Source organism: Leopardus geoffroyi, chromosome D4 (assembly GCF_018350155.1).
Source record: "Leopardus geoffroyi isolate Oge1 chromosome D4, O.geoffroyi_Oge1_pat1.0, whole genome shotgun sequence".
NCBI classification, from domain to species: Eukaryota; Metazoa; Chordata; class Mammalia; order Carnivora; family Felidae; genus Leopardus; species Leopardus geoffroyi.
Window position 1 is genome coordinate 9,237,517 of NC_059342.1, and position 27,472 is coordinate 9,264,988.

A 27,472-nucleotide genomic window follows, 5' to 3' on the forward strand; every position below is an offset into this window, starting at 1 on the left:
TACCTTCCTTCATCACCAGGAGCTTATACAGCAGGCCAAAACAAACAACAAACAAACAAAACGCAAAAAAACAAGCATCTTCATACTCATACATGTGGACCACACAGACAGCCACCAGCAATTAAGAAGGACCTTTCCAAATCACAGTTCGGAGACATCACATCCATTGTGAAACAAAAGCATACTCTTCAAAGTTTGTTCCCTCTACCCGGCTGGCAATTAAATAGTATACAGAGCACATAATTTAGTTCGCATTCCAATTATCTTCAAGTGCTGTAGGGTATAAATCACTCACTCGGCAATTAAATAAATTCTGGGGTGTCACTAAATGTTTTAAGGAAGGGAAGGGTTCTGAAGTTGGTGGCGGGACCAAAGGTTCAGGAAGAATGGGAAAAACCAAGGGCTCCAGAATTCACCCTCAGTCCAGCTTTTAGCTTTGCGATCACCCCGGTTTTACTGAGCTCCCGCCTCAAGAATGACTATGACAACTAGAGATGTCCCAGACAGGGCACACACGGCAGGAGGTGAACCGAAAAACCTGTCCCCCTGGGCTCATCAGGGACATCTGCCCGTTTAGGCCGATGGGATGCCCGCTCTCACACAGAAAGAAAGAAAGGTATTTTTTCCGAGAAGTCATCAGCACGAGCCGGTCATTGTGTATGCGCAAACACACACACGCACACATACACAGTACGTGGTGTCACAGAGTTGTCACGTGGGGTACACCACGGGAAAAGCTGTAAAATGCTGGGGCGCCTGGGTGGCGCAGTCGGTTGGGCGTCCGACTTCAGCCAGGTCACGATCTCGCGGTCCGTGAGTTCGAGCCCCGCGTCGGGCTCTGGGCTGATGGCTCAGAGCCTGGAGCCTGTTTCCGATTCTGTGTCTCCCTCTCTCTCTGCCCCTCCCCCGTTCATGCTCTGTCTCTCTCTGTCCCCAAAATAAATAAAAGTTGAAAAAAAAAATTAAAAAAAAAAAAAAAGCTGTAAAATGCTAATGGAGATAGTGTTTTTAAACCCACGTTCATATTCTCTTTTATGCCTTCGAAAGGCACCATTCCCTGTTGAGGGGAGTCACCCACTGTCTTCGGAAGGATTAGGAAAAAGTTGGTACACAAAGAAAAACAAAACCCAAATGATAACCAGTGACTTCCAAAAACGGATTTGTGAGCCCACCATCAGAACGGCAGACTAAATCAGGGTTTGTTGAGGGAAGGGAGGGTTTCCTCAGTTCCAAAGGCTCTTTGCAACCAAGAGCTACCCTTGTGGACGGGGATCCGCAGAACTGCCAGGAGTCATAGTGTTGAACCCCGTGGCCGGGCCACATGTGGATGCGAAGTTGCTACATATAGGGCAGGAAGGCAGGGCACAGTGCCTTCTTTCTTGGCCAAAGAGGGAGTAAAGAGGAAGAGAGGCAAAAGGTCAGGCCTGAGGATATTGCCACCTGTTGTATAATAATTTATCTGGTCTTTGTCCTGGGTTGCTGGCATAGAGCTTTTAAAACCCTTGGAATTTCCTGAGTGGCAGTGGTGCCTTTGTTATGCTAATGAAATGACCCAGGGAGGGCCCCTAGAGGGCTTCTGGATGGGGGCTGTCACCAGAAGGACCAACCACCGGATTAGATGGTGGGGCTGTTGAGCGGGCCCAGCCTGGGAGGGGTGGGGGACCGGAGAGGGAGTCCAATCACCCAGGTGATGATTTTAATTATTCGTGCCTGTGTAGTAATGAGCCCCCGACAAAAACTCTGGACCCTGCAGCTCAGTGGAGCTTCCCGGTTGGTGAACGCACTGATGTGCCAGACGGGCGATGCGTCCTGATCCAAAGAGGAGAGGGCAGGGGAACTCGGTGTCCCCTTCTCAGACCTCATCCAATGTGTCTCTTCATTTGCTGGATTCGCTGGTCCTTCTGACGTGGGGCTTCCATAACAAAACTAATCACAAAGTAGTGCTTTTCTGAGTTCCGTTAATCATCAGAGCAAATTACTGAACCAGCGGGGGTCATGAGAACCCCTGAAGTTATAGACGGTCAGTCAGAAGGAAGTGCAGGTGGCCTGGGGCCCCCCCAAAATGTGGCTGCTGGGGGAAGGAGGCACCGTCTTGTTGGGGGCTGAGCCCTTTAGGTTGTGGGGTCTGTGCCAATGCTGGGTAGTTGGTTCCAGACATGAACCCGGTTGGGATTGAAATGGAATACTCACCCGCAAGCGTCCAAACTTGGTGTGCCTGTGGGATGGGTGCAAGGGGCACGAGGAATGAGGTCCTAAAAGTGCCAGATTTTTCTGTGATGCTAATATAGCGCACACTTGAGGATGCTCACCTCACAAACTCCTTCTGAGGCTCTGGGAGGGTCCCTCACTAGGTGTTCACAGGGTCAGATTCAATACGCACAAGTGACATGTTTTTGTCTCACTTGCTTTATTTTTCTTTAATTCATTACTATTTTTTTACTTTTTTTTTTTTTTTTTATTGAGAGAGAGAGAGAGAGAGAGAGCAAGCAGGGGAGGGGCAGAGAGAGAGGGAGACACAGAATCCAAAGCAGGCTCCAAGCTGTCAGCACAGAGCTTGATGCAGGGCTTGAACCCATGAATCATGAGATCATGACCTGAGCCGACATCGGACGCTCAACTGACTGAGCCACCCCGGTGTCCCAACTGTCTCGCTTATTTTAAAAAGCTCCCTCACCCACCCACCCATCAGATTCTAGAAGCTTCAGTCTTGACAACCCTTTGGAAGTGACTGTGCCATTGTTGAGAAATGGGGCTAGACTGTCTCCCTGTTCTAGCACGGCGCGAAGAAAGCAGCCAAGACTTTGGCGATTCTCAAGCTGGGCACAAAAGAGCTGAGGGGCGCTCTGGCAACACCAGAGGGGCTGGGGTCCTCATGAGACTTCAGAGTGCAGGAGCTGGAAATGGAGTCAGGACCCCAGACTTCAACAGCACAGATCATGGGAATCTCCCAGAGGATGAGATGGGAACCAAGGGCACGTCAGGGCGTCGAGGGATGGGGCGGCCCGGCAGCCCGGCACTGACCCCGGCAGACAGAACCGGGACACCGGCCCCCAAGGCCATGATGAAACACCCACTTCTGCCTTTTTCCAGACGCCACTTGAGAAGGTACGTGGGACAGCAGCCCCCAGGAAGAGGAGAGAAACAGCCCATGGGGTACATGCCTGTTGACGTGACTACCCCAAAAAGATGAGTTAACTCGAGATTGGCTAAACCCCCAAGGAAATCTAAGTCTCCCTCAATGGAAATAGGGATTTCAGAACAACTTTACAAAAACGTTTGTTTCTTTTTTTAATTGAGCTCTGTTTGAAATTGTGAACCTTCTCATTTAAAACAACATTATGGATACAGAAAAATTTAAAAGCCTTCCAACTAAACAGATTGTCTAAAGGTCACTGTGGGAATTTTTAGCATAATATGATTATAAAATAAAACCTGTTTGTGATAAAACCGTAATAAAATTTTCAAAGAAAGTGGCCATATCACTTAAATTTAACCTAAGTGTTCTGAGGCAGAGACTGCTAGCTAGTCACCAGAATCTTATTTTCCTGGGCTGGCGGCCAGGCCACATTTCCCAGTCTCCCTCAGAGCTGGTGCGGCCACACCACTGACCTCCCGCCGACGGAATCCGACCAGAAATGATAGCGAACCAGGCAGGCGTGGCCCGACTGAACCCCACACCCACCACTCTGTGCTGTCTCCCCCACTTCCAGCTCACTGGGGTGCAGATGAACAAGCTGCCAGAACGCTCGGTCAGCCTAGATCCTTGAACAAGCCCGGGCTCACCTCGGGCTTTTATGTGAGGGATAACATCCTACTTAGTTTTCTGGAGAGGCCCATGAATGTGGGGTGGTGAGTGAGCATGCCCTTAGGCTCTATTCTTGCACATCAATCTGGTGCTGATTCAAGGTGGCACTCCATGGGCGCTTACTATTTGCACGTGGAGCTCCTACGTTGTAGCAAGATCCACCTTACCCGCTAGGAGCCTAGCAGGCACATCGGCAGCTAGCAAGAATGCGAGGAAACTGGACTGGAACTGTGACGAAAGAACAGGCAAAGGCATGTGACAGCACAGGGGAAAGTTCATTTGTGAAGGCGCCACAGATATGGTGGCCAGGGGAGCTGGGCCCTGAAGGAGGAGAAAGCTTCCGAAGGAAGGACAGGGGCGGAGGTTGGGAGAGTTCATTCCAGACTGAGGAGACAGAATCAAAGCCGGTGAGAAGCAGCTACAAGGAAAGAGGATTCTGTTCAAAGAGAGGGGAAGAGCTAACAATCGGGGTTGACCACGAATTGGAGGCACTGCGCAGACAAAAAGGCAGAGCGATTCCTTGAGGGGTGGCCAGCCTCCTGGCACAGGGACTGTGGAAAATGCGGTTCCACCACGGGATGGGTAGCTGCTCCATTCAGCGGCCTTCCAGCTCTGGGATCTACGTATCTCCGGTGCCTCTGCCAAGCAGGCTTTGTACAACATTGCCAGAAGAAAGAAGAATTATTTTAGCCCTGTTTCAGCGTTGCTTACATGACGGTCTTTGCCACATTCCCTTTCAAGGCTGTGTTGGCTGGGATGGGACCATTCAGTGCGTTCGATCCTAAGCCAGTAGAGAACATCCCTTCACGACGAGGCTCGGGAAAACCCCTTGAATATAATGTTATTATCGGAAGAACTTAGTAGGCTGATATTAACCAGGATTGCTGCTGGGGACCAAGAAAACAGAGAACAGGAAGTATCTGTTTCGAATGCGGAGGCCGTGGGACAACGCCGCGTTAATTGCGTGTGCTGGCTGACAGCAAGTTACTAGCTCCTACCACCAATTATGGACATACGACTTTCAGAAGAATGGCTCACAAAAAGACATATTACAACACAGCTGTGCGGAGAGCACTTTTGTCTTTCCTGGGTGACTTTTTATCTCGCAAGACACCTCGGCCTGAGCATCATAAACGTGAATTTCACAGTGTAGTTTTGAAAAGCAAACTAGTTTTCCACTTTTAGACGTCTATGTTATAGGTCAAAGAAAGTCTACCGGAGCACTAGAAAGAGAAATACTATTCTAACATCACAGTAAATGAGTCAATTTCCACTTTCTGCATACAGAGTTATAATTTCATTTCACAACCCTTTCTGAGTTTCTACTATGCGCTCGGCACTGTGTTATTCATTAGTGATATAAACGGAATGAAAAAGAAAAAATGGGGTCTTCTAAACTTGAAAACTTCCTAAGATCCACAATGTTATCTTTTTGTAAGAGCATTTCCAAATGATTATTTTATTTATTTATTTATTTATTTATTTATTTGAGAGAGAGAGAGAGAGAGAGAGAGAGAGAGAGAGAGAGAGAGAATCTTAAGCAGGTTCCACACTCAGCATGGAGCTGGCAACGGGGTTCATTCTCACGACACTGGGATCATGACCTGAGCCAAAATCAAGAGTAGGACACTCAACAGACGGAACCACCCATGTGCCCCCGGCCAATGATTATTTTAAAAAATGGTAAGTTCGGCTACATTCTTGCCCCAATAAACAAGGTTATTTTGCTTGTCACATCTCGAGATTCTACATATAAAGAATGACTTTCAGTGTTGGCCTGGGCTGTTACCTCATCTCCTGTAACAGGACTCCAGATACTTAATTTAGTGCTTAAATAAAAGGGAAAGAGAAGAGAATTTTCCTGAGCTCAGAAATGATTGTTAAACAAACACAGAACTCTTCACATTATAGAATGGATCTTAATTAAACAGCTCCCGCCTCACAACAGCGAAACAAAAGAAACCCATAAAGCCATGTTCCGGGGCCACTGGAATGTTCGGATATGACAGTAAAACAGCCACACAGGAAGTTACATTTCATACGCCATCATTCAACCATAAATATGAGCAGTGCCTTCTTAGTCTCTTTCTTTTTCAGTCCTTTCAAAATTCAGGTCACGTCTCTCTCATCGTACAGCATCCTGAGTAAATCACATCTCAAGTGGTGACAAGACCTGTCTGCCTTTGATATCCAATCTCAAAATACTTCCCAATCGCCTTGCTACCCACCTACCTTACTTATGTCCTGGGTCCTAAAAGCCATGTTTTACAAAGCTTGGGAACTGCATTCCCTTTCGATAAAATGAACAACTCACAACAACAGCTTCTATTTTGTTTGGTTTTCGCCCAACTGTGCTGACTCTTTCCAGCCCACATTTACTGGTCCTGCCTGGAACGTGGATCCCAGTTTGTTGTCAAGGCAGGTACTGAGTCTGCTCCCTGTGACAGAAAGCAGGGCTAAACCTTCAAATGGAAGATTCCCACCGGCCTTGGCATTTGCACCATGTCATTCCTAGGTGCACTGTGGTATTTCTCTGCTCCCCGGGCAACATTCTGAGATTTCCTTCCCAAGCCAAAATGAGAAATCAACATTTTCCAAAGTGGGGCGGGGAGAGCCCCAAACGACAGAATAACACTTCCAAACATCAGTGACCCTGAGTCTGTGTTTGCGACGGGACAGATCAGATTAGCCGAAACTGAGCACGTCAGTGCTTCAGCACTCACAAATTCTTATTTCTAGCCAGCTGTGTGATCCTGTATGGTCACTGAACCTCTCTGGGCCACAACCACTTTGTCTATAAAACCAAGAGAATACCAAGAGACCTTCCAGCTCTAAGTTCTTTGGGCCACAACAGCTGCTTTGTAAAACCAAGAGACTCCAAAGACACCTCCCAGCTCGAATTTCTTTGGGTCTGGGAAATTAACAACGCGGTTAGAAAATGCCACTGTCTCTGGACTGACTCTGCAGACCTTGGAAAAGTAAAACTCGGATTAAAGACCATGAAATTGAGGGGGAACAATTAAAAGATCTCTAAGGCCCCTTTCCACATTTTGATTCTAACTCCGAGAGTGAGGCTTGGCCGGGCAATTGGCCATAAAACATTAGCGGGTCTCATTGCTTCCAATGGCCAATTCGGCTCTAGCGAAACATTCTTCATCATGTTTCCAGGCACTGCCTTGAAATGTAAAGCGTCCAAGGCAACAGCAGAACGACTTGCCCTATGCTCTGCTTTCACTGGCAACTCGTCCCTGGGTCCCCGATTTCTCAAGCCAACGAGAGCATCCACCTGGCAAGAACAGGTAAGAAAGCCACACCTACCCTCAGCCACTGCTTCTCCGTGAGGGCGTCGCTGTAGTCCACGTCCCGGCGCTGGCGAGAACCCCTACCAAATATTTTCTCCTCCTCTTCCTCACATGTGAGCCGTTCAACTTCGGCGTCATCCTTGATAATCCAGGAGGGCAGCTCATCTTCCTCCATCAAGCGGGGCTTACGCTTTGGGTTCCTGGCATCTTCCCTCCGTCGGTCCATGTCCATGCGCTGCAGGTAGTAAACAGAAGTGTCACCAATGGGAAGGGGGACTCTGTCCAGTACCGATGTCACAGCACACAGAACTTTCACGAGGGGCACCTGCGTGGCTCAGTCGGATAAACGTCAGACTCTGGCTCAGGTCATGATCTCACAGTTCACGAGTTCGAGCCCCACGTCGGGCTCTGTGCTGACAGCTCGGAGCCTGGAGCCTGCTTCGGATTCTGTGTCTCCTCTCTCCGCCCCTTCCTCGCTTATGCTCTGTGTGTGTCTCTCTCTCTCTCAAAATAAATTAAATAACACTAAAAAAACAAAACAAAAACAAAAACAACTTTCACGAGTCTCCTCCTATGGCTTCAGGGCCCCTTTCTGCTTTTCCCATAGAGTCTCTCTATCCTGGCTTACTTGTTCTGGTTCCTTCCTCACACACACTGTCCCACCAGAGATTCTGCAAGGTGAAATCTCCTCCCTCCCTCCGTACCCCATCTTTGAAATTCATGCATGTAAAATATGCTCTTTACAAGTTCCTTTACTTCATCTGGGTGTGTGCAAAAGCTACCCCTTAAAACAGTGAGAAAATTCCAATTGGGGCTATATTTAAAAAATATGAGCCCCAGAAATACAATTTGCTGCTGCCCTCGCATAAAAGTACTCTCTGAGCATATACAAGAGAAGCTTCATTAAGAAAACTTCCTTTGACTCAGTAGGGCTCATGCTTTTAATTAAACAGAGAAAAAAAAAAGTCAGCGACCCAAGTTTTGCTGCAGACTGGCTCACCCTTGGACTCGGACATGTGGGCACATAAATGGCTTGATTAGTCATTCGGCCATGAATGTATTGGATTTTCGGCACACCACGGGTTCCGTGAGAGGAATGTCCTTCGACGCTTTAGCTTTTAAAAAGTTTAGCTCTTATGAAAATATTACAACGCCAGAGAAAAACCTCAGATGTAATGTCACCTCAACGGATCAAGTTTTAAGTGAAGTATCTGCCTTTCATATATTTTCATAGCCTTTGAATGCCTACTTCTCCACCTCTTGCCTTCTTTTTTAAAAACCCAGTGCACCTGGGTAAATTAAGTACTACATGCTGGGCTTTAACCTATAACTAAACAATCTGAGAGCTAAAAGAAAAAAAAAAAGTAAATAAGACCTACACGGAATTGCTGCTTATGTTACACATACACACACACACACACACACACACACATATGTATGTGTGTGTGTGTGTGTGTGTGTGTGTGTATGGGTAGCTAGATGTACTATTTCTACAATCAAATAGACCATTAACTATTCAATGATTTACCTTTCCCCCTTCTTCCTTAAGTTCTACCGTCCTGAAACAGGAATTCAACCTAACTTTTTCTTAACAACTGAAACTGGTAACAAAATAGAAATGAAATTTCTATTCAAATCCAAACTTGACCTCTAGAATCGACACAAAAAGTAAAGTTCAAAGTCCCTTCACCTACGCTTAAACATTTTTGGAAATCATTATATTCCCAGGGTGGGGGCAGGCTTGCAGCATGGGGGAGCCCCACTGGTAGATAAATGTGGCCGTCCTGTTCTGTCATGTGCTATAGTTAGCTGGAGAGGCTGTCCTTAATCCTGACTCCTAATGTTCTGGTATCAGAAATGGGACCCACCAGACTTGCCTTGTTAGAACACAGAATGCCTTGCTAACAATACAGTCTACAGAGGGGTTTCTCAAAGGGACCTCCTAGTAACAGTACTTTAGAATGTTAATGGAAAAAAAAATTTTTTTTTGGTGAATGCATTCCACTGTGATGACAAAATACTGCCACATCCACTTCTGATTACATCACCACCATCACTTTTATACCAATATACCTATATATGACTTATCCCATGCATTTGTCCACAAGTGAGAAAATAAATCTTTTCTGACATAAACATTTTTAAAATCGATATTAAAAAAAGTAAATTGACAGAAAATCTGATATAAAAACTAAATTGCATTTGTTTTTTATTTTTCGTTTATGAAGGGGTGATGCACTTTTTAAAAAAAAAAGCTTATTTTATTTATTTACTTATTTTGAGAAAGGGAGTACATGTGAGCCAGGTAGGGGCAGAGAGAGAGGAGAGAGAGAATCCCAAGCAGGCTCTGCACCATCAGCACAGAGCCCGTCGTGGGGCTTGAACACACAAACCATGAGATCATGACTGGAGCTGAAATCGAGAGTCAGACGCTTAACCAATTGAGCCACCCAGGTGCCCTGGGTTGATGCACTTTTTAATAAGCTTAAAGTTCTGATGCTTGCCATCTCTTCCCAAAGATTTCTACTTGCAGAAGACACGTACAAAGATGTGAAGTTGATATTCAAGCATGTCTAATTTACTATTTAGGTACTACATGAATGTATTTGTTTTACGATACATTCATGATAATAAAAGTTGTGCTAACAAGTACAATGATTTTTAAAAAGCACTTCTTAAAGTTTCATGTTTGTATGCCGTTGAAATATTTCACATTTGTATCTTGATGTGGCAAAGGTCTTTTTAGGTAAAATTCATTGTTAATCAGTGTGAAGGATCACTGTTTCTGAAGTTCTGTTTTTAGGAGAAAACAAGAAAAATATTTAAAAGAAAGGTTTCATTTTAAAGAGACTAGCTTATCTACTTAATGTGCGTTATTTAACTACAGTGTCCATGATAAATAAAATGATAACCTTATATTAATTTTTTCATAGAGAACCAGCTTTTCAAATAATAAGGGATAAAAAGGTTAAATATTTGAAATCCAAATCTAGCTTGCATTCCATTCTTGTGTCTCACTGAACTTTTTCATCAGGAGTAGCTGGCAGGGAATCAAATGTGATTTCCTGCCCCCTGGTGGAGGTGCTAATGCATACAGAATGGGACAAAGGCAGCCCGCTGCTTGGATTTAAAAAAAAAAAAAAAAAAAAAAAAAACTAAACCAAAACTTTGTATCATCTAAAAATGAGAACGCAACCATTAACAAGCAGAACATTCCCCAAATCAAAATGCCTACAAAACAGTGTTCCCTAGCCAGCCAGCTTCATTTGTTCTAAGCCTCCTCTTTGCGTGATACAATATTCCCAAATTAAAAGAAAGCTGGGCCTTGGCCAGACATTTCTTTCATTCCCCCCCCCCCCCCGCCCCCGAAGCTTTCAATTTTTACAAATACCCAGCCCAAAAGTCAGAAAAGAGATGCACTCTTTTCCCCTCACTTCGGGACTGCTGATGCAAAAATCTCCATCTCTGGGCCTAATCTAATTTGTATAATGACAGGCAGCTTATCCTTTCCCGGGCCTCAAGAGTATCTGCGGCTGTAGCACTGCTGAATTATTGCCAATCAGGAAGCAGCCAGGGAAGCTGAGGGCCTCTGGCCCCGGTGATCCCCAGTAATCTACATTTTAATAAGTTCGTCAAGGAGAGAAAAGATGTCTGTTTCCTATGTGTACCTCTAATGTCCCCAAGGAGAGCACTGGTCTGTAAGGGTGACCAACAGTCGGGGCTCAGAAATTTAGGTCTGAGGAACACCCTGCATTGGCCATGCTGTCACATGACTGTGTTGCATCATTTCTAGCCAAAAATGCCTTTCCTAAGGAGGGTGGTTCACTTAGGAACGGGGCGGGGCGGGCAAAGTGCTCATCCCAGGTTAGGAGCGATTCCCACAGCTCCCTAAAACTTCCCTGAGGAAGAATTAAATGTCTTTTATCTCGAATCTTTATGTGTGGACACAACCGTTGTTCCCTAGTCAAAAATTGCAAAAAATAACGTAAGCCTCCACGCAGCTGGAGCTCTCTTCTCAGACTGTCTGGGCTAAAAAGACAGAGGATGCAAATCCTGTGGGTCACATCTGGCCCCGAGTCCTGTTTCATTTGGCCTGCAGTAGGAGATCATAATAAAAACAAAACTGAATTTAGCCGCAAACATTTTGAAATCCAGAGATTGCCCATGAAAAAAACCTAGATTTCCAGCTTCTCTTGGAAATTTGGAATTCCTGGATACCTGGGGCCTTGCGGCTCTGTCCCCCTTAGACAAAGCAGCTCTGGTTTACCACCACCACCCACCCACCCCCACCCACTTGTTTCACTCCTGCAAAATGCCTGACACCGTGTGGGGATTCAAACTGGGGGCCTTGGACTTGGGGGCCGTGCAGCATGACCGCATCACAGTTCACATTTCCTTACTCATTCCGCCATCAGACTAAATGTCCGAAAGATCGGAATGATTGATGGTACTGGAAGGAGCCTTGCAACTTCACAGGTCCTGATCCTCACTGACATCTTCACGGGGCTTAAAATGTTGCAAACGCTGCCATTCGTTCACTCAAGATTTGCTAAGCGAGTACTATGTGCCAGAAACTGTTCTGACCATTGGGCCGCAGAGTAGATGAAAGAGGTCCAGCGCATGCCTGAAGAATGCAGCAAAATAGCACTTCTGAGGGCCTCCTTCACGACCGGAGGGGCTTGCTTCCGCACGTACTGACCCTGGGGCGGGCCACACACGTAAATCAAGTGCAGATTTCAGCAAAATCGCACGTGACTATGTAGTACGGAACGTCAAGGTTGAAACCATGGCTGGTAATTCCTTAAATGTCAAGGTTCTTTCCTATCTGCCCAGATCCGCGAAATCCAACCAATTCCGATCTTTCAGCGAAGGCTACGCCTTGATGTGCACCTGGAAGGCTCCTGCTAGCTTAAGCCAGGCTCTCTTCAACAGGAAGGAGACACACGACCCGTGCTGTTTGGTTGGGGAGCATATATCTGCTTTGATCCAGTAAGGAGACAGCGAGGGAATGATTGTAAACTACCTACAGGAGTAGGGCAGGTTCCCAGAATGATGCTGGCCTTGAATTACAATGAGTTGGGATTGGGGCTGGGGGGCCAGGGGCAGGGATCTGGGGCAAAGCCGTAGCCTACATGGCCTGTCCATCCGGAGGGTGCGGCTGCCACTAAGCCCTGGCCAACTGTTTCCACACAGAGACGTGGGCCTGGTACTGCCCACCCTCCTTTTTCAAGAGAAGCCAGAAATCAGGATTCTTTTTATGTTGGCAACAAATTTGAAATTTTAAAAAACACCGCGTGGGCCAAACAAAATATGTCTGCAGGCTAAATCCAGCCAGTCTGCAGCCTCTGAACTGAAAGGCCCAGGCTCTCCGTAAAGGAAGTTCGGCCAGGGCACGCAGGCTCCAGACATCGCACGTTAACAGAAAAAGGTGCACGATTTTCTATGGTATTACCATAAAAAGATCAAATTCTTCCTCTCGTCGAGCAATCATTTGGTTCAGGGTCTCATCGTCGGGCACTTCATCTTCTTCCTGGGGTTAAGAACAGAATGATTTAACAGGCTTGAGGGGAAAGTTTGGACACTCAGGGTGACGTATGAAAGAGTAAAGTGGATCTGTCCTGTAGACCACAGGGATTCATTTCTCAAGCCCCAAAGAAAAGAGCAGGGTCACTGGGGGTAGTATTTGCCATCATTATTTCGCAAGCTATACTCAAACCAATCTTCCCAGAGCAAAATCTGTTTAGGAAGGACACATGGTACACTATGAAAAGTACTGTGTGTGTGTGTGTGTGTGTGTGTGTGGTTTTTTGGGTTTTTTTTGGTGCGGGGGGGGGGTGGTGGTGGTGGTGGTGTATATCTTGATTCCATTACTTTTGAAACAAGTTACTTAACGTCTCCCCTGCTTCAATGACCTCATCTGTAAAATGGGCGTGACATTTAGTTCACAGTCAAGTTGTAAGGAAACGCGAGGGAAAAAGTGCCTGATATAAATCCTTTTAATTCTATCAAGCCCCATATAAGTGCTGATTTTCAAAACCTTATGAAACCCACCAATATGTGAAAGTTTGTGACGAGGCACAGAACAAGGCCATAAAAATCATACAGATAGGTCAAATATAGAGCCTTTAAGATGGGTTTAATCAGTGAGTTTCAGTGGGAATTATTATGCTAACAGTTAAAGTTCTGGATGGGTGCATAAGGGGGAACAGTTTCGTTTTATGTGATATTAGACCAAAGCACATGATCTCTCTGCAAACTCCTCAGAAACCAAGTTCTCAAGTTCTCTAGAAATGCTATGACTTCCACACTTTACAAAAAAACAAAAAAATCTAAAAGTTGGGCATATACTACAGCACTTACCTTCCAAAATTATTTTTATCATATGCTGACTGAGTGTGTTATGAATCAAATGGGGGGACCGCAGGGTATGGGCAGAAGGAGGAAAAGAGGAAAACCCAGAACTTCAAATATCCAGTTTCCCAAATTATATGTGCAAAAACGAGGCACCTTGTTCTAGAAAGAGTATGAGTGTCCTAGCAGCTTAAATGACTATGGTTCTTCCCAAGATAATGTCTTATGCACTGTGTTAGAAGTGAATGCATTTCCATAGGCAAATATCTAATGACTCAAGATAATAATTCCTCGTAAAAAGCTTTGTGTTCTAGTTCGCCTCTAACCTGATTAAAGTAAATTTGTCTCAATATTGCATTTCATTTGACAAAGACCAAGCCTATCTGGCAGCCGGCTGATACTTCATGGTACGAAGAATTTGGTTAACATATCCTTTGGTGAAAAGGTGCCCTGGTTTGCTCACTACCTAGAACCACATATTATCCACTCTCTGCCTACACAACGGGGGCCTTGCACATCCCCACGCATAAGGTGAAAAGATTCTCTTGTAAACTGGCAAGAAGCCTGCCTGCAAGGGTCTGACCTTCACAGAGAATGAAATGGCTGGGAAGTGTGCAAAATACCTCCCTGGGGTCTTTGTATCTTAGTACTTCCCAGTCTGTCAGCCGTGCAGATAAGCAGCCTACTCGGCCTCAGTATTTGGAACCACAGCCCTTGACTGTGGTGTGTCAGTGTCTCCAAAGATCTGGACACAGGGCGCCCAGGGCACCCAGACACAGGACACAGGGCCCCCAGAAAATGGCACCACGTCTGACACACTAACAGCCTGGAAGGAGTGTGGAGCCCCAGAAATGTGGCTGGCCCCAGGCCCCACCCCAGCCCAGTCCTGGTGGCCCCTGCGGCTGGGAGACATCGACATCTCCCTGCAGCCTAGGACGGGTGGAAAGCTCCAGGCTCCTCTGCACGCCATGTTCCCCAGGCCAACCTCTACTTTGACAAGGCCTATACAAAACGAGTTAAAAGCAAAAACAGGGTAGAGACCATGGGCTGAGTATCAGCTCTGCCCACACCCGTGGTGGGACAGTATACATCATGCAAAAAAATAATATATGTTTTTTAATTTCCAGGTGTGTAAACAAGAACACAAAATTTACCTGACAACCTGATTCTAAATCTGGACCAGTCAATTTCAAGAATCAAGCCTCTGTCACGTATTCAATTTTAAGAATCACAGGGGTGAATTATTTGAGATCACAATTTTAAAAATACGGGTGGATGTATGAATGCGTGCACACACATATTTTTCATTATTTTAACAAAACCTAATACATAACTAATCAAATATATTAGACCCACAAGTTAGGAGGAAGCACGGTATAAAAGTGCTCTTCAGTTTGCAAAAAGATTCATTTCAGGATTCATTTGAATATCAAGATCTACTTCACATTTAGGCTCATTTCACACACACAAAAAATGTACAGGAGACTTTTAAATGAATTTGGTTTATAATTTATATAAGATTTCAAAAACATATATCCTACTTAAGGCAAAATCGAACTATATCTAATATATGCAATGAAAATAGTATTCCGTATGAATATGTTAAGGTAAACCCACTCCTCAGCTTACAAATATAGGGACATCAAACTAAATCTGTCCATCCCAAGACAATTTTATGGTAAGGATTGGTGCTGGTATTTTGCACACTTTTCTAGACTACATTAGAACTATGTCTTTTGATCTCTTTCAAATCTGTTCAGGTTGAAAATTCAGTATAGAATTACTAAAATTGGCAATCTAAAAAAAATACAAGCGACTACCTAAAGACCCCCTTAGAGGGGCACCTGTGTGGCTTAGTGGGTTAAGCACCCGGCTTTGGCTCAGGTCACGATCTCACGGGTGCGTGAGTTCAAGCACACATCGGGCTCTGCGCTGACAGCAGAATCTGTTTGGGATTCTCTCTATCTCCGCGCCCCCCCCCCCCACTCATACTCGTGCTCTCTCTCTCTACGTGAATAAATAAACTTAAAGAGTTAAAAAAAAAAAAAAAAGACCCCCTTAGAGAAACATAAGGAATGTGTTCTTTGAACAATCTTGCCAAGTAAAGAGATTTTTTTTTTTTAAGCTGGTCATTTTCTCAGCCTTTGGTCAGCTTTTACAGAAAAATTTGAACTGGAGGTCAAAGTCCTGCTTTCAGAGTGTTAAGTACAAGAAAACACGTTAAGATGGCTGTGAGGGCTTGTCCTACAAACATACTGAAGAGCTTAAGCAAAAGGCAAAAGACAGAGACGGCCCAGGGTAGGGGGATGGCAGAGAGACAAGGCAAGGAGGGACCCTTCTTTCTGGCGGTGTCTACTCTCATCTGGCTGATTGTGTCCGGGTACCAGGGGCCCCTGTGCAATTCTGCATCTTCCCTACAGAAGGCGGCATTTACAGTACGATTAAGCACCCTGTCTGCGTCTCTCGGTGGGGGAGCCAAGGGGGTGTGCCCTGGCTGAGCTTTGAGGTGCCTCTAGCAAAGGCTTTTAAGACACTGGTCTGGATGACTTTCAGAGGCTTTCTGTGCTTGGGATGTAAGACAGGCAGCTAATTTATTCATTTTAATCAACGCCAGCCCAGCAAATTCTTTAAAGAACGAACAGGTCGTTCTTAATCCTTCCGAGACAAAAGGCCGCTGTGCGATTTCATCAGCTCGGCTTTCTATCGTACCTCGTTTTCCTCTTCGTGCTCCAGGATGGCCTGCAGGAATGCCCTCCGCTCGTGGCTTGAAGACTTCTGATCAAACATACCCGCCTGGATCACTTTCTGATCCACATTCAGCTTGTATTTCGCGGCCGCGAGAATCTTTTCCTCCACGCTGTTGACAGTGCACAGCCTCAGCACCCGGACCTCGTTCTGCTGGCCGATGCGGTGAGCTCGGTCTTGTGCTTGTAGATCCTGTGAGGGAGAACCACATGCTCTGAGGGCCAGCGCACCTGCATCAGCCCAGCGAACAAGTCACCTGCCCGAGAGACAGGGGAGTGTAGAGGGTTACTTAACCCACCCACGCTAGTGAAAAGATCTTGCTTTCATTTTTAATGTATGCAAGCCACCTTCTCTGGAAAACCTGAGTTCATCCCTAGATGAGGGAAGCTGGGCTCCGATCGGCCAAGCCAACCGAAATACGTATCAGGTTTTGAAATCCAGGCATCAAGGTGTTTGCACCCGTCTCTAGGTTCACCATCAGATTTTGTCCCGAACTAAAACACAAAACAAACGAAGACCCCATTAAATTTGATGTCAGATTTATGACTTTGATATTACCTACAACTAACCTTAAATCTCAAGAAACACTAGACGCTGGTCTAAAGTGTTAGAGACGATTTTTAAAACATCTGTGAATTATACGTACATACAGTATACATGCACACCGTACAGACAGGGACTTGTCAGGGGGCAGATCTCCATGCATCTAATTCCACCAAAAACTCCATCTTTAGTTTGGGCAATGAAAAGAATTCCCCAAATTATAGCTTGTGGAATGCTAAATTGGTCACAGTTTTGGGGGAAAGAAATCCGGAACCAAGTACCAAAAGTGTTAAAACTGGGTATGATCTCTGACTCCTGAAATGTTGCTTCTGGTAATTTATCCTATGGGAATAATCGTGGATAGGATATGCACAAAGATTTACAAATATGGGTGTACCTCTTGGCATTATATATTATTTACAATGGTTTTTAAATTTTTTTTGTGTTGATTTATATTTGAGAGAGAGAGAGAGAGAGAGAGCGAGCCTGTAAGCAGGGGAGGGCAGAGACAGAGACAGAATCTGAAGCAGGCTCCAGGCTCTGAGCTGTCAGCACAGAGCCTGATGTGGGGCTTGAACTCATGAGCTGTGAGGTTATGACCTGAGCCAAAGTCGGATGCTTAACCGACTGAGCCACTCAGGCACCCCTGTTTTTTGTTTTTAAAGCAGAATTAAATCAACATTCAACAATAACAGATTGGTTAAAAAAAATTAATCTTTGTATGTATGTACCATATACTATATGCATAGTACCATACAAATTAATTATAGGAGATTTAATGACACAAAGCAGTAACAAGTAAAAACGACATGTTACATATGACTACGTACATGTGGATCTCATATGTGCATATTTACGTAAACCAAGTAAAAGGCAGGAATTTACACTTCCAAGTAACGAAGAATAAAGTCATTATTAAATTTCCCTCATTTTACTTTCAAGGGGTTGAACAATTTTTTTTTTTTCTGCTTTAAACCTGTGTTACTCTTATAAGAAGAAAACAGTTGTAATGAATTCTTTAAATAAAACCCCTACTAAACCTAGGAGGCCGAGCTACCTGATTTCAATGCTACACCACAAAAACATCTTGGTCTGTCACTTTGATCTAGGTGATGGTCTCTGGGCCAATGCTAATTAGTGGTTTCCATGCACCCCCCGTTAGACCCGTACACGTTTTGGGGGTAAAAGTCTGTCCCCTGTATCCGGCATCCCAGACACCCTGTTTTGCACAGAGCTGATGCTCTACAGCAGGAAGCCCAGCCACTTGGCCTGATGAGTTTCCTGGCCATGCACATGGCACGAGACGGCAACAGGCCAAAGTCTGTCCAGGAGACCCGTCTTTGCTGCAGGGACCTCTACAATTAAATGACTCGTGAGGCCAATATGTTTCCTCAGAAGATACCCGAGTAATATAAATATCAGACAGCTGAAACACAAACACAGCTGGGATCCAACCAAATTAGATTACGTTCCCAAAACAGGAGAAGGTGAGTTGGAGATGTACCATCCAAAGCTGGTAGGGGGAGAGGGGGCCGGAACCCTAAACTTCATTTTCAAGCTCTTAGTTCAACCATCTCTCTCGACAAACGCTCACGAGAATGGTGAAGCAGATTTCAAAACAGCGAGGTGTATGTTATCCACCTCTGGATTATTTCTAGAACAGGGGTCAGTGGAGTGTTTCCTGAACGGGCCCAACAATAAGTATTACTAGTAAATGTTCTAGACTGTCTGGGCCAAGAGCAAGCAAGCACTGAGCAACTGTGCTGTCAGCAAAGAGCCCACTTAGGATCCTCTGGCCCCTTCTCTCTCTGCCCCTTTCCCCACTCACACGTTTCCTCTCAAAAATAAATAAAATAAATATTTTTTTAAAGGTTAGAAAAATTATTAAAAAAAAAATAAAACGATCTATCTATTTGGAAAGTAGCCAAAATTATTATTTCTAAGCTGAAGGTTTAAAAAAAATTTTTAATGTTTTTTAATGTTTACTTATATTTGAGAGAGAGAGAGAGAGAGAGAGAGAGAGAGAGAGAGAGACAGAGTGTGAGGTGGGGAGGGGCAGAGAGAGAGGGAGACACAGAATCCAAAGCAGGCTCCAGGTTCCAAGCTGTCAGCACAGAGCCTGATGCGGGGCTCGAACTCAGGAACCGTGAGATCATGACCTGAGCCAATATCAGATGCTTAACCAACTGAGCCACCTAGACGCCCCCAGGCTGAAGTAGTTTATAGAATGTTTAGCCTCTGAGTCTCTAAGCTAAAGTGGGGAGCGGGGGGCAGGGGATACTATGACAAAGAAAAATGTGCTTTCGTCATTGAACGGATTCTTCAGTACCTCTGAGATCGGAGTCGCCTGACACTCGGCCACACTAATTAGGTGTGATTCTATCTGCACATAAGAACATAGCCTGGGAAAAGGACCTCCAAGGTAACTTTGTGGGTGGCCATTCTGTGGTAACAAAGCAGTTCAAACTCCATGGGCTAATAGTAAAGGCATCAACCCATGTTTCTGATTCGCAGTTTGGAAATGAGAATCTTGGTAATTCCGAGGGATTTTATTGCTAATTCCACATGCGTATGTGCTGTCCTTACTTCTAGCAAGGGCCTCCAAGTAGCAACTTCTTGGCCTCTATCTTCAACTTCGCAAATGGACCTGCGATTTCATCAATAGGACTTAATTTTGATTCAACTGATTTAGGATTATTATAGACACTTTTGTTTTTCAAAGCACACTGGAGCCAACAAGGTAAAAAGAGCTCCACAACTTTCATTTTGGGGACCATGCAATATTTATGCAGGGGTATAGGGTAGAAAGAGCCCAAAGCCAGGATTCACACCCAGTCAGACATGGGTGACTTAATACTGACTGGTTACCTAACATGTGAAATATTTTGAGGATTAGGTAGGAAATTAGGTATGCAAACTGCCTCATCGTATCCAGCAGAGTCGTGGCTTAATGAAAGTTAGCTGTCTTACTTTTTAAATGAAAAATCAGTACTTACTCTATCATTGTAAGATAACTGATTTCTGAAAGTGAAAGAAAAAAAAAAGTTTGCCCAAAGTAATGGCCATGTTTAAGTGACAGCCATGAAAACTCTGGTCAGCCCAGTTGTCCAAATCAGGTGACAGTGAACCTACCTGTGGCAGATAAAAATATTTGGAGAAATATATGTCCCAGTGTCAGGAATCTGGGGCAAATCAGACCAGAGGAAATTCGAGATATTAGCTCAAATACAGTGAAAAGTGAATGAATTGCTCATGCAATTTACTTGATTCTGGAGTTACACCTTTGGTTGCTGGTTGTAAAAGTGTGTGTGTGTGTGTGTGTGTGTGTGTGTGTGTGTGTGTGTGTGTGAGAGAGAGAGAGAGAGAGAGAGAGAGAGAATGAGAGAGAGGCAGACATAAAGGCAAGACAAAGAGATAGAGGGGTAGAGGGAGACAGAGAAAGGGAGAGGCATGGATGTCCCAGCATCCTCTCTCTGGTAATTTAGCATTTCTAGAGACCTTGAATTCCTTTGACTCTTAGCATTTGCACCGTGCCAGTGAAGGTGGTCAGCTGAGATGCCATAGATGTGCTTCCCCCGCCAAGATAAAATCTAATGAACTCTCCATTCACCTATAGACAGGTTATTTTTTTCTCAGTAAAGACACAGGCAGCGGCTGCGGGGTGATCTAAACCACACTGGGCACCGAGAAGACAGACATCACATACTCCTCCCCTAGACGCCCAGCCGAGCTCAGTGCCTGCACGCGGGCAGCCTGTCACGAAATGTCAAACAGACACCGAATTCACAATGGTAAAAAGGGACAAACTGGAGGTCTCGTGGGATATAAAAATATAGAAAACATATAAAAATATTTCCTAAAGACTTGGAACTAATATATTCCGTGCTGGTGGCTCCCGAGCCCTCTCCAAGGTGAGAACATTTCCAGAGAAGCTTCCTTTAAGATATTCAGCTAGAGTAAATGACTGGCGAGCCTCGCAGGGGTCCAAGCTGGTGGTCACCCCAAGGCTTGGAACCACTGCTTTATTCCTGAAATCAGTGCTCCTTGGCCAGGAGAGAAAGGATGTCAGAATCTCTGGGGAGCTTTCAAATGTATGGTGGGGGGAGGTGGTTCTGGGAAGCCTCTACCAAACTGGGGGTGGGGTGCAGGGGATGGTAGGCAGGCATGCAAGTTTTTTGAAAGCTCTCTCATAATTCTGTGCACCCCCTGAATGCCACTTCCTGCCCAGAATGACTGCTGTCAGCTTTTTCATCCCAGTCTCCCCGCCGTGACCCGGTGACAGGGTCGTACTCTGCGTATTTGTAGCTGAGGAAAGCAAGGTGCAGTGAGGAGCCCAGGCTGACCTGGTGTATGGTTCATATTCATACACAAGGGCCGCTTCCCTTTTTACTACCTTGAATTCACGTGCGCCCCAACATGAGTCACATCCTGATGAATAGCACTCCACCCGATACCTTACAGGCAAGCGCACTATCTCCCTGAGTAACGTAGGAAGCCACAAGGGTGCCACAAGGGGCCCATCCTCACGGATAACGCTACATTCACCTAGGCTCAAAGAACCTAGTAGTAGATGCTCCATAGAATATTCTTTGATGGTGATTTTAAACAAAACCTACGGACTAAAAGACAAACCATCATACGCTAACCTCAGGGAACTTACTTAAAGCTTCCGGCGACTCAGTTTCCTTGACTGGGAAGATGCATATAGTAATAATAATTACAACCTCACAGGATTGTGAATAAAGAATGAAGCAATGCACATCAACAGGCTGGCACAGAGTCAGGGAGGGTCCAAGAAATATTAACTGTTGTTGTTTTTATTTTGGAACATTTGTGATTTGTCCTACGTACGACTAAATATCCTTTGCCTGACGTCAACCTCAGAAGGGGGGCTAAAGCTAAGCAGAGCCTGAGTTTCTGTACCCCAAAATGGAGCTTCTCAAAGGCACATCAAAGGTGGGTGTGAGACATCTCACTGTCTACGCTCTGGAGGGACATGAGAAAAGAGCCATCGCGAGGTCACCATTTCCCCAAAGGGGAAACAGCCCGCTCATTTAGAACTCTGCTCTTCTGCACAAGTGTGAATGCAGACACGGATAGTCTTTGAGTTCCTCTGGTTCCGGAAGGCAGGCCTGGGCACCCAAGTCAGAGACATTACAGACCTGGTGAGGATTCCAGTCACTGTCAAAGATGACCACGGTATCAGCTGCCTGAAGGTTCAAGCCCAGGCCGCCAGCTCTGGTGCTCAGCAAGAAGATGAAATACTGGGACCCGGGTTCGTTGAATTTCTTCAGCAGAGCGGCGCGGTCCTCAGACTTGGTGGTGCCTGTAGGTACAAGAAAAGTAAATTTGCCAATTAACTCCTGTCTGAAAATGGCACGGTTCGAGACAGAAAGGCTGGCCTCCTTGAGAAATAGACTCCTCTGGCATTGGTGAGGTAATCCCGAGGTTTTTGTGCTTTTGGGGAGAGGAAGTTTGAACATTTTGCAATTCAAAAAAAAGAGAGAGAGTGAGAGAGAGAGAGAGACATTTCTCAAATCAAGGAAGGAATACTGTCTACTACCCACTGTTTCAAAATGCTCGGTTTAAATAAGCACTTATGACTGTACCTTTGCAGGTCGTACAACATTGTCATGTTAACCTAAACCTTTATGAAACATTTGCTGGATTTACTTCTGTGCTTTAAAACAACAAATAATTTTATTTATTTGTTTATTCATTCATTCATTCATTCATTCATTTATTTAGAGAGGGAGAGAATGAGTGGGGGAGGGGCAGAGAGAGAGAGAGAGAGAGAGAGAGAGAGAGAGGGAGAGGGAATCCCAAGCAGGCTCCACACTGTTGGCACAGAGCCTCAGGCAGAGCTCGAACTCACAAACCGTGAGATCATGACCTGAGCTGAACCAAGAGTCGGCTGCTTAACCTACTGAGCCACCCAGGTGCCTCAAACACACCAAATAATATTATAAAATACACCTACATACACACACACACACACACACACACACACACACACACGCCTGCACGTGCCTACAAAGATTATCATAACGGTTTAAAGCAATTTTGCCGATGGGTATCAGACCAAGTAGATGTTTACGCCAAGAGGGTGGAAACAAAAGAGAAATTGATTTCCACTGCATTTTACCATTTCGATTGCTCCTGAGCATGATCTGGCTGCTTAAAACCTGAAATGTGAATGGAATATTTTTATCCTGGTTAGCAAGACTTGAAGCCACAGTAATCCCATATATATAAACATATACCTACACACACACACACACACACACACACACAGAAGCTCTCAGTCTGTTTCTTGTGTGGACATTCTGCTTGTTGAGTTCAAAGGGTAGTAACCTAAAACCGAACAGACCATCATGCGACTCACCCACCGATGGCTGGCCCCAAGGTGCCTGAAAAGACTCCAAAGACCTTGAATAAGCTCAGGACACCAAACCCCAGGGGGTGGTGCTCGCTTTTAGAGCAGGAAATCACCCATACCTGCTCCCAAACCAGCCACTCAATCACATACTGGGCATTTGTAATGTATTTAACCGAGAAAGCACAACTGCAGAGTTTTGAAAAAGGCCTTAGGCTGTTGGGAAATACGGGAAAACTATATATACATGTTACACGATAGCCCCTAAACGTCTGCTATACAAATATTATTTCTACAGGGTGTTCTTTTTTTAAGGTTGAAAATACACCAGCAATTTAGTTCAGAGGATTAAAACAGTTAAGTGGTGACAGCTAATGAAATCTAATTACTATGAGGGTCAGATTCCCAAACATGGAGGGGATCTATTATTCATATTAGTAAAAATAGTAAGTACCCTCCTGAGGAGGGGGAAAAATGCCAATTCCCCACATATAGTAAATGGGGATCAGAAACCAGGGGCTTTGGGGGTTCTCTTCATTAAATGAAGCAATGTTCTTTAGAGCTCATTTTGCTTCCTAAATTAGATTTCAAGTTTAGCCACCTGGTCAAATCCTGCAACAAGAAATGGTAAGAGTCTGAATTTTGGGGGAGGTGCACTAAATGTGCTTTGCTGAGTGAGGTTTCAAATACGTGGGGCTCTTCTTTTCTTTTCAGAACTGGCTTTCTGAGATCATAGTGACCTATTTGTTTAGGATGCTAATGGAAGATGTGTTCTGTGCTATCATGAAACCTTTTCACTATATCATCTTTCCAGTTGCAGTAATTAAAAAAAAAATACTCACAGGGAGTCATGGTTCATACATTTACCCTATGCCTTGAACCAAATGGAAAGCTACAGAAACCAAAAAAAAAAAAAAAAAAAAAAAGAGTTCTAAAGTAAGGAAAGAAAGAACGTCTAGAGACAATGAAGTCTGTCTTCTGACAGCACAGAGCCTGACGGGGGGCTCAAACTCATGAACTAAGAGATCATGACCTGAGCTGAAGTCAAATGCCTAACAGTCTGAGCCAACCAGGAGTCTCAGAAGTTCAGTTTTAAATCCACTGAAAAATAATCAGCTAATGACCACATGTGTTAAGATAGGAATAAAACTAATTAGTGGAGATAATTACTTGGGATGAAATAACCCTAAATACAAAATAAAGCACTAAAAAACAAAAGAAATACCAAAACTACTTGGTCAAAGGAGTTTTTGGACCCTACCCCAGATACCTCAAGCAAAGAGAATGACTATATATATATATGATGTGGATTCAAACTGTATAAAATCGTAGGGAACCTGACAAATTTTTCAAGCCAGACAAAACTCTGATTAAATCACTTTTCGTGCAAAGCTAGGACATTTCTAATGACAAGGTTCAGAATTTGCTGGATTACCATTCCCATTAGTCAAAGGTTCTCCAAGTCAAGATCTTGGCTGGTCCTCAGCAATCTTTGGGGTATTTGCTCTGGGAGGTTCAGACTACTCCGACAGGGTTTATCCGCAGGCACATAAGCACTCCTCGCAGGTGGCACAGGATTTGACGTGCTCGGGATGAGTGTCAGCCCCATGTTCTTTTGGGCTTTTGACACAGAACACAACCCAGATCATAAATTAATAGCAAGGGCAGTTGTGTTGCAAGTTGCAGAACGAGCCAGGAGGATTAGGCTGCCAGGCTTTCATGATTCCTAATTTTAACTGCGTTTCATGTGCTTTGGGAGAATTTTGTCTTCTGGGATGTAACTTCACCACTTGCTCTCACTGAAAAATCATTTCCAGTGAAAACAACGACTATAACGGAGTAGTAGCCAAATCTGTTCATGTAGCCATCATCTTTGCAGGAAAAAAATCTGTTTAGCTGTCATCGAATGATTCCCCCTCCGCGCACCCCCCCCCCCCGCCCCAGGTCAAAAATCTGCGACATCAGACGCAGCAGTGAAAATCTGAAGTCATTTTAACAAACGGGCTAAGGGGCGGGTGGTGGGAGGGTGGATGTACTTGGAAGTGGGTATATTGATTGTTTGCCCATCGATTCTCTCCAACTCCAGAAACAAATGGCGGCTGTTTCTTGTGGGTGGGAGCCTGTACAATCCTTCTCAATTCCATCTGCAACATTTTACGGAGACTGTTTACTTGTCTCCTCCAACCTCACGGTAAGGGCGTTGGTCGCAGGAACAGTGAGTGGCTCCATTCAGCTTGCATCTCGTTCCGATTAATCACCTTAAAATTTCTGAGTGAGTTCCAAACCACTCGTAAAAGGCTGTCGCCAGGAAAGCAGCCTGCATTTGAAGAGATGGGGTGCACCTCAATGGGTCTGCTAAACCTGATTCTGAACTAATTTGGAATCAGACAGATCTAAGACAGAACCTGGTTTTGCCCTCGGCTCCTTTCCGTAAACCTCTGTTTTCCCATCTGTGAAATGGGAATCGTAGTCACACCTCGGTAAAAGGGAATGAAAACAGCTTGCTTGCCTGAGAAAGTTAAATTAATAACGCACGCGAAGTGCTTTGCCTGGTATCCCACATGAAGTAGGCATTCTGTAAACCTTACCTTTTAGGACTATTATTAATAGCGATAAGGTCAGCAACCAACAGCAACGTAGGAAAGGCACTCCCTCAAGCTGGCAAGAACATGGGAGAGAGATTTGTTTCAAGGAAAAAGCGCTTCTTGCCAGTTTCACAGACGGGAGCATTCCAAGGCCACACAGCCCGAGGCTCTAAACAAAAAGCCACAAAGTAGCAAATGGCAGTTGGGTGGGACACCAGGGCTGGGCTGCCCCTCACCCGAGCAGCAAGGAAGGCACGGAAGGCACGCTTATCCTTCAAATGAGTGCTGACCTTGCCCCTCACAGAGAGGGAAGAAGAATCAGGTCAAAGGAGGAGACACAGTGCAGGAGACATGCCAAAAGAGACAGACTGTGGATGACAGAACTGTATCACAAACGCTGTTCAAAAGGAACACGTACTTAGCCAGGCATCGGCCTGGAGGTCTGCGGTGACTTGGGAAGGGAGACGTAAAAACACCCTGAAAAATCAGGTCTGGGGTCACCTGCGTGGGTCAGCTGGCTAAGCGTCTGACTTCCGCCCAGGTCATGATCTCACAGTTCGTGAGGTCGCGCCCCATGTCAGGCTCTGGGCTGACAGCTCAGAGCCTGGAGCCTGCTTCAGATTTTGTGTCTCCCTCTGTCTCTGCCCCTCCCCTGCTTGCTCTCTGTCTCTCTCTCTATGTCAAAAATAAGTAAAAACATTAAAAAAAAAAAAAAGGCAGGGAGACAAAACCTTTTAAAGGAACATAAACTTTTAAACTTCCTATTTAACAATAACTTGAAGATTGCACTAGCTAAAAACTGATATTAGAAATACTGTACTACTCTATATCCAGGATTCCATATCATCCTGTATGTAAATTAGCTCCTGTTCCTACAAACCACTCTTCAAAAGTATTATCCCACATCACCATATGAGGAATTTTAGTATCTTTCATCTTTAAAAGATTAGGGCTGATAGCAAAATCCTAACAGTAATTTAGGAAATGTCTCCAAATTCATATTTCCTCCCATTCGTATTTTCTTACTAATTTCTTAGAACTTTGCCTACCAGGTAAATCAGGCAAATATTTCGCACATAGCCTGCAAAATCTAGGACACAACGGGGCCGTATGTCTTCAGGTAGCATGTAGATATGTTCTACTTAGAAAAAGAAAGAAGCTTTTATTTTTTTAAAAAAGAAGCTTGAATGATAATTCAGTATCACCTTAAATGAACAATTAGAGTGTTACTGAAGAAAGGAGACATAGCCCTTAATCTCGTTAAAAAAAATCCTCAACAGGTGGCTTAGCCTGGGTGCCTAAGTCAGTTAAGCGACTGACTCTTGGCTTTCGGCTCAGGTCACGATCTCACCGTCATGAGATTGAGACCTGCGTTGGGCTCTGCACTGACAGCGTGGAGCCTGCTTGGGATTCTCGCTCTCCCTCGCTCTCTGCCCCTCCCCCCTCCAAAAAAAAGTAAGTAAACTTAAAAAAAAAAAGCCTCAACAGAAGAAGTTAAAGGTTTATCAGAACATTCGTACAAGTGTGTAGACAACACTCAATCCTAAAGGCAGACACGGATTTTAAATTTTAATTTAGCTTCGTTTAGTTTAATGGTGGTACTTATAAAATGCCTCCAGGTCCACTTGCATTATTGGCTTGTCTGGGGGATAAACAGCTGTGCAAATGATTTCAGTGTATTTTTTAAAAGCTGGAGGAAATAAAAACTGTCTCTGGAAAAGCCGCGCCTCACCCCGCTAGTTAATTCTTCAACAACTTCACTCCT

The 27,472-nt window shown here is 44.8% G+C and overlaps 1 protein-coding gene across 12 annotated transcripts in view; it reads right to left on the reverse strand.

The window, feature by feature from the left end:
• SMARCA2 (SWI/SNF related, matrix associated, actin dependent regulator of chromatin, subfamily a, member 2) overlaps positions 1–27,472 on the reverse strand; it is a 180,984-nt gene that overhangs the window by 62,377 nt on the left and 91,135 nt on the right. For all 12 annotated transcript variants that reach the window (XM_045468714.1, XM_045468707.1, XM_045468713.1 and 9 more), the window contains 4 exons: positions 21,909–22,072; positions 16,168–16,395; positions 12,560–12,637; positions 7,124–7,342 (listed from right to left, as the gene is read on the reverse strand). In XM_045468714.1, the coding sequence (XP_045324670.1) occupies positions 7,124–7,342; positions 12,560–12,637; positions 16,168–16,395; positions 21,909–22,072 (689 nt within the window). The remainder of the gene's footprint in view (positions 1–7,123; positions 7,343–12,559; positions 12,638–16,167; positions 16,396–21,908; positions 22,073–27,472) is intronic.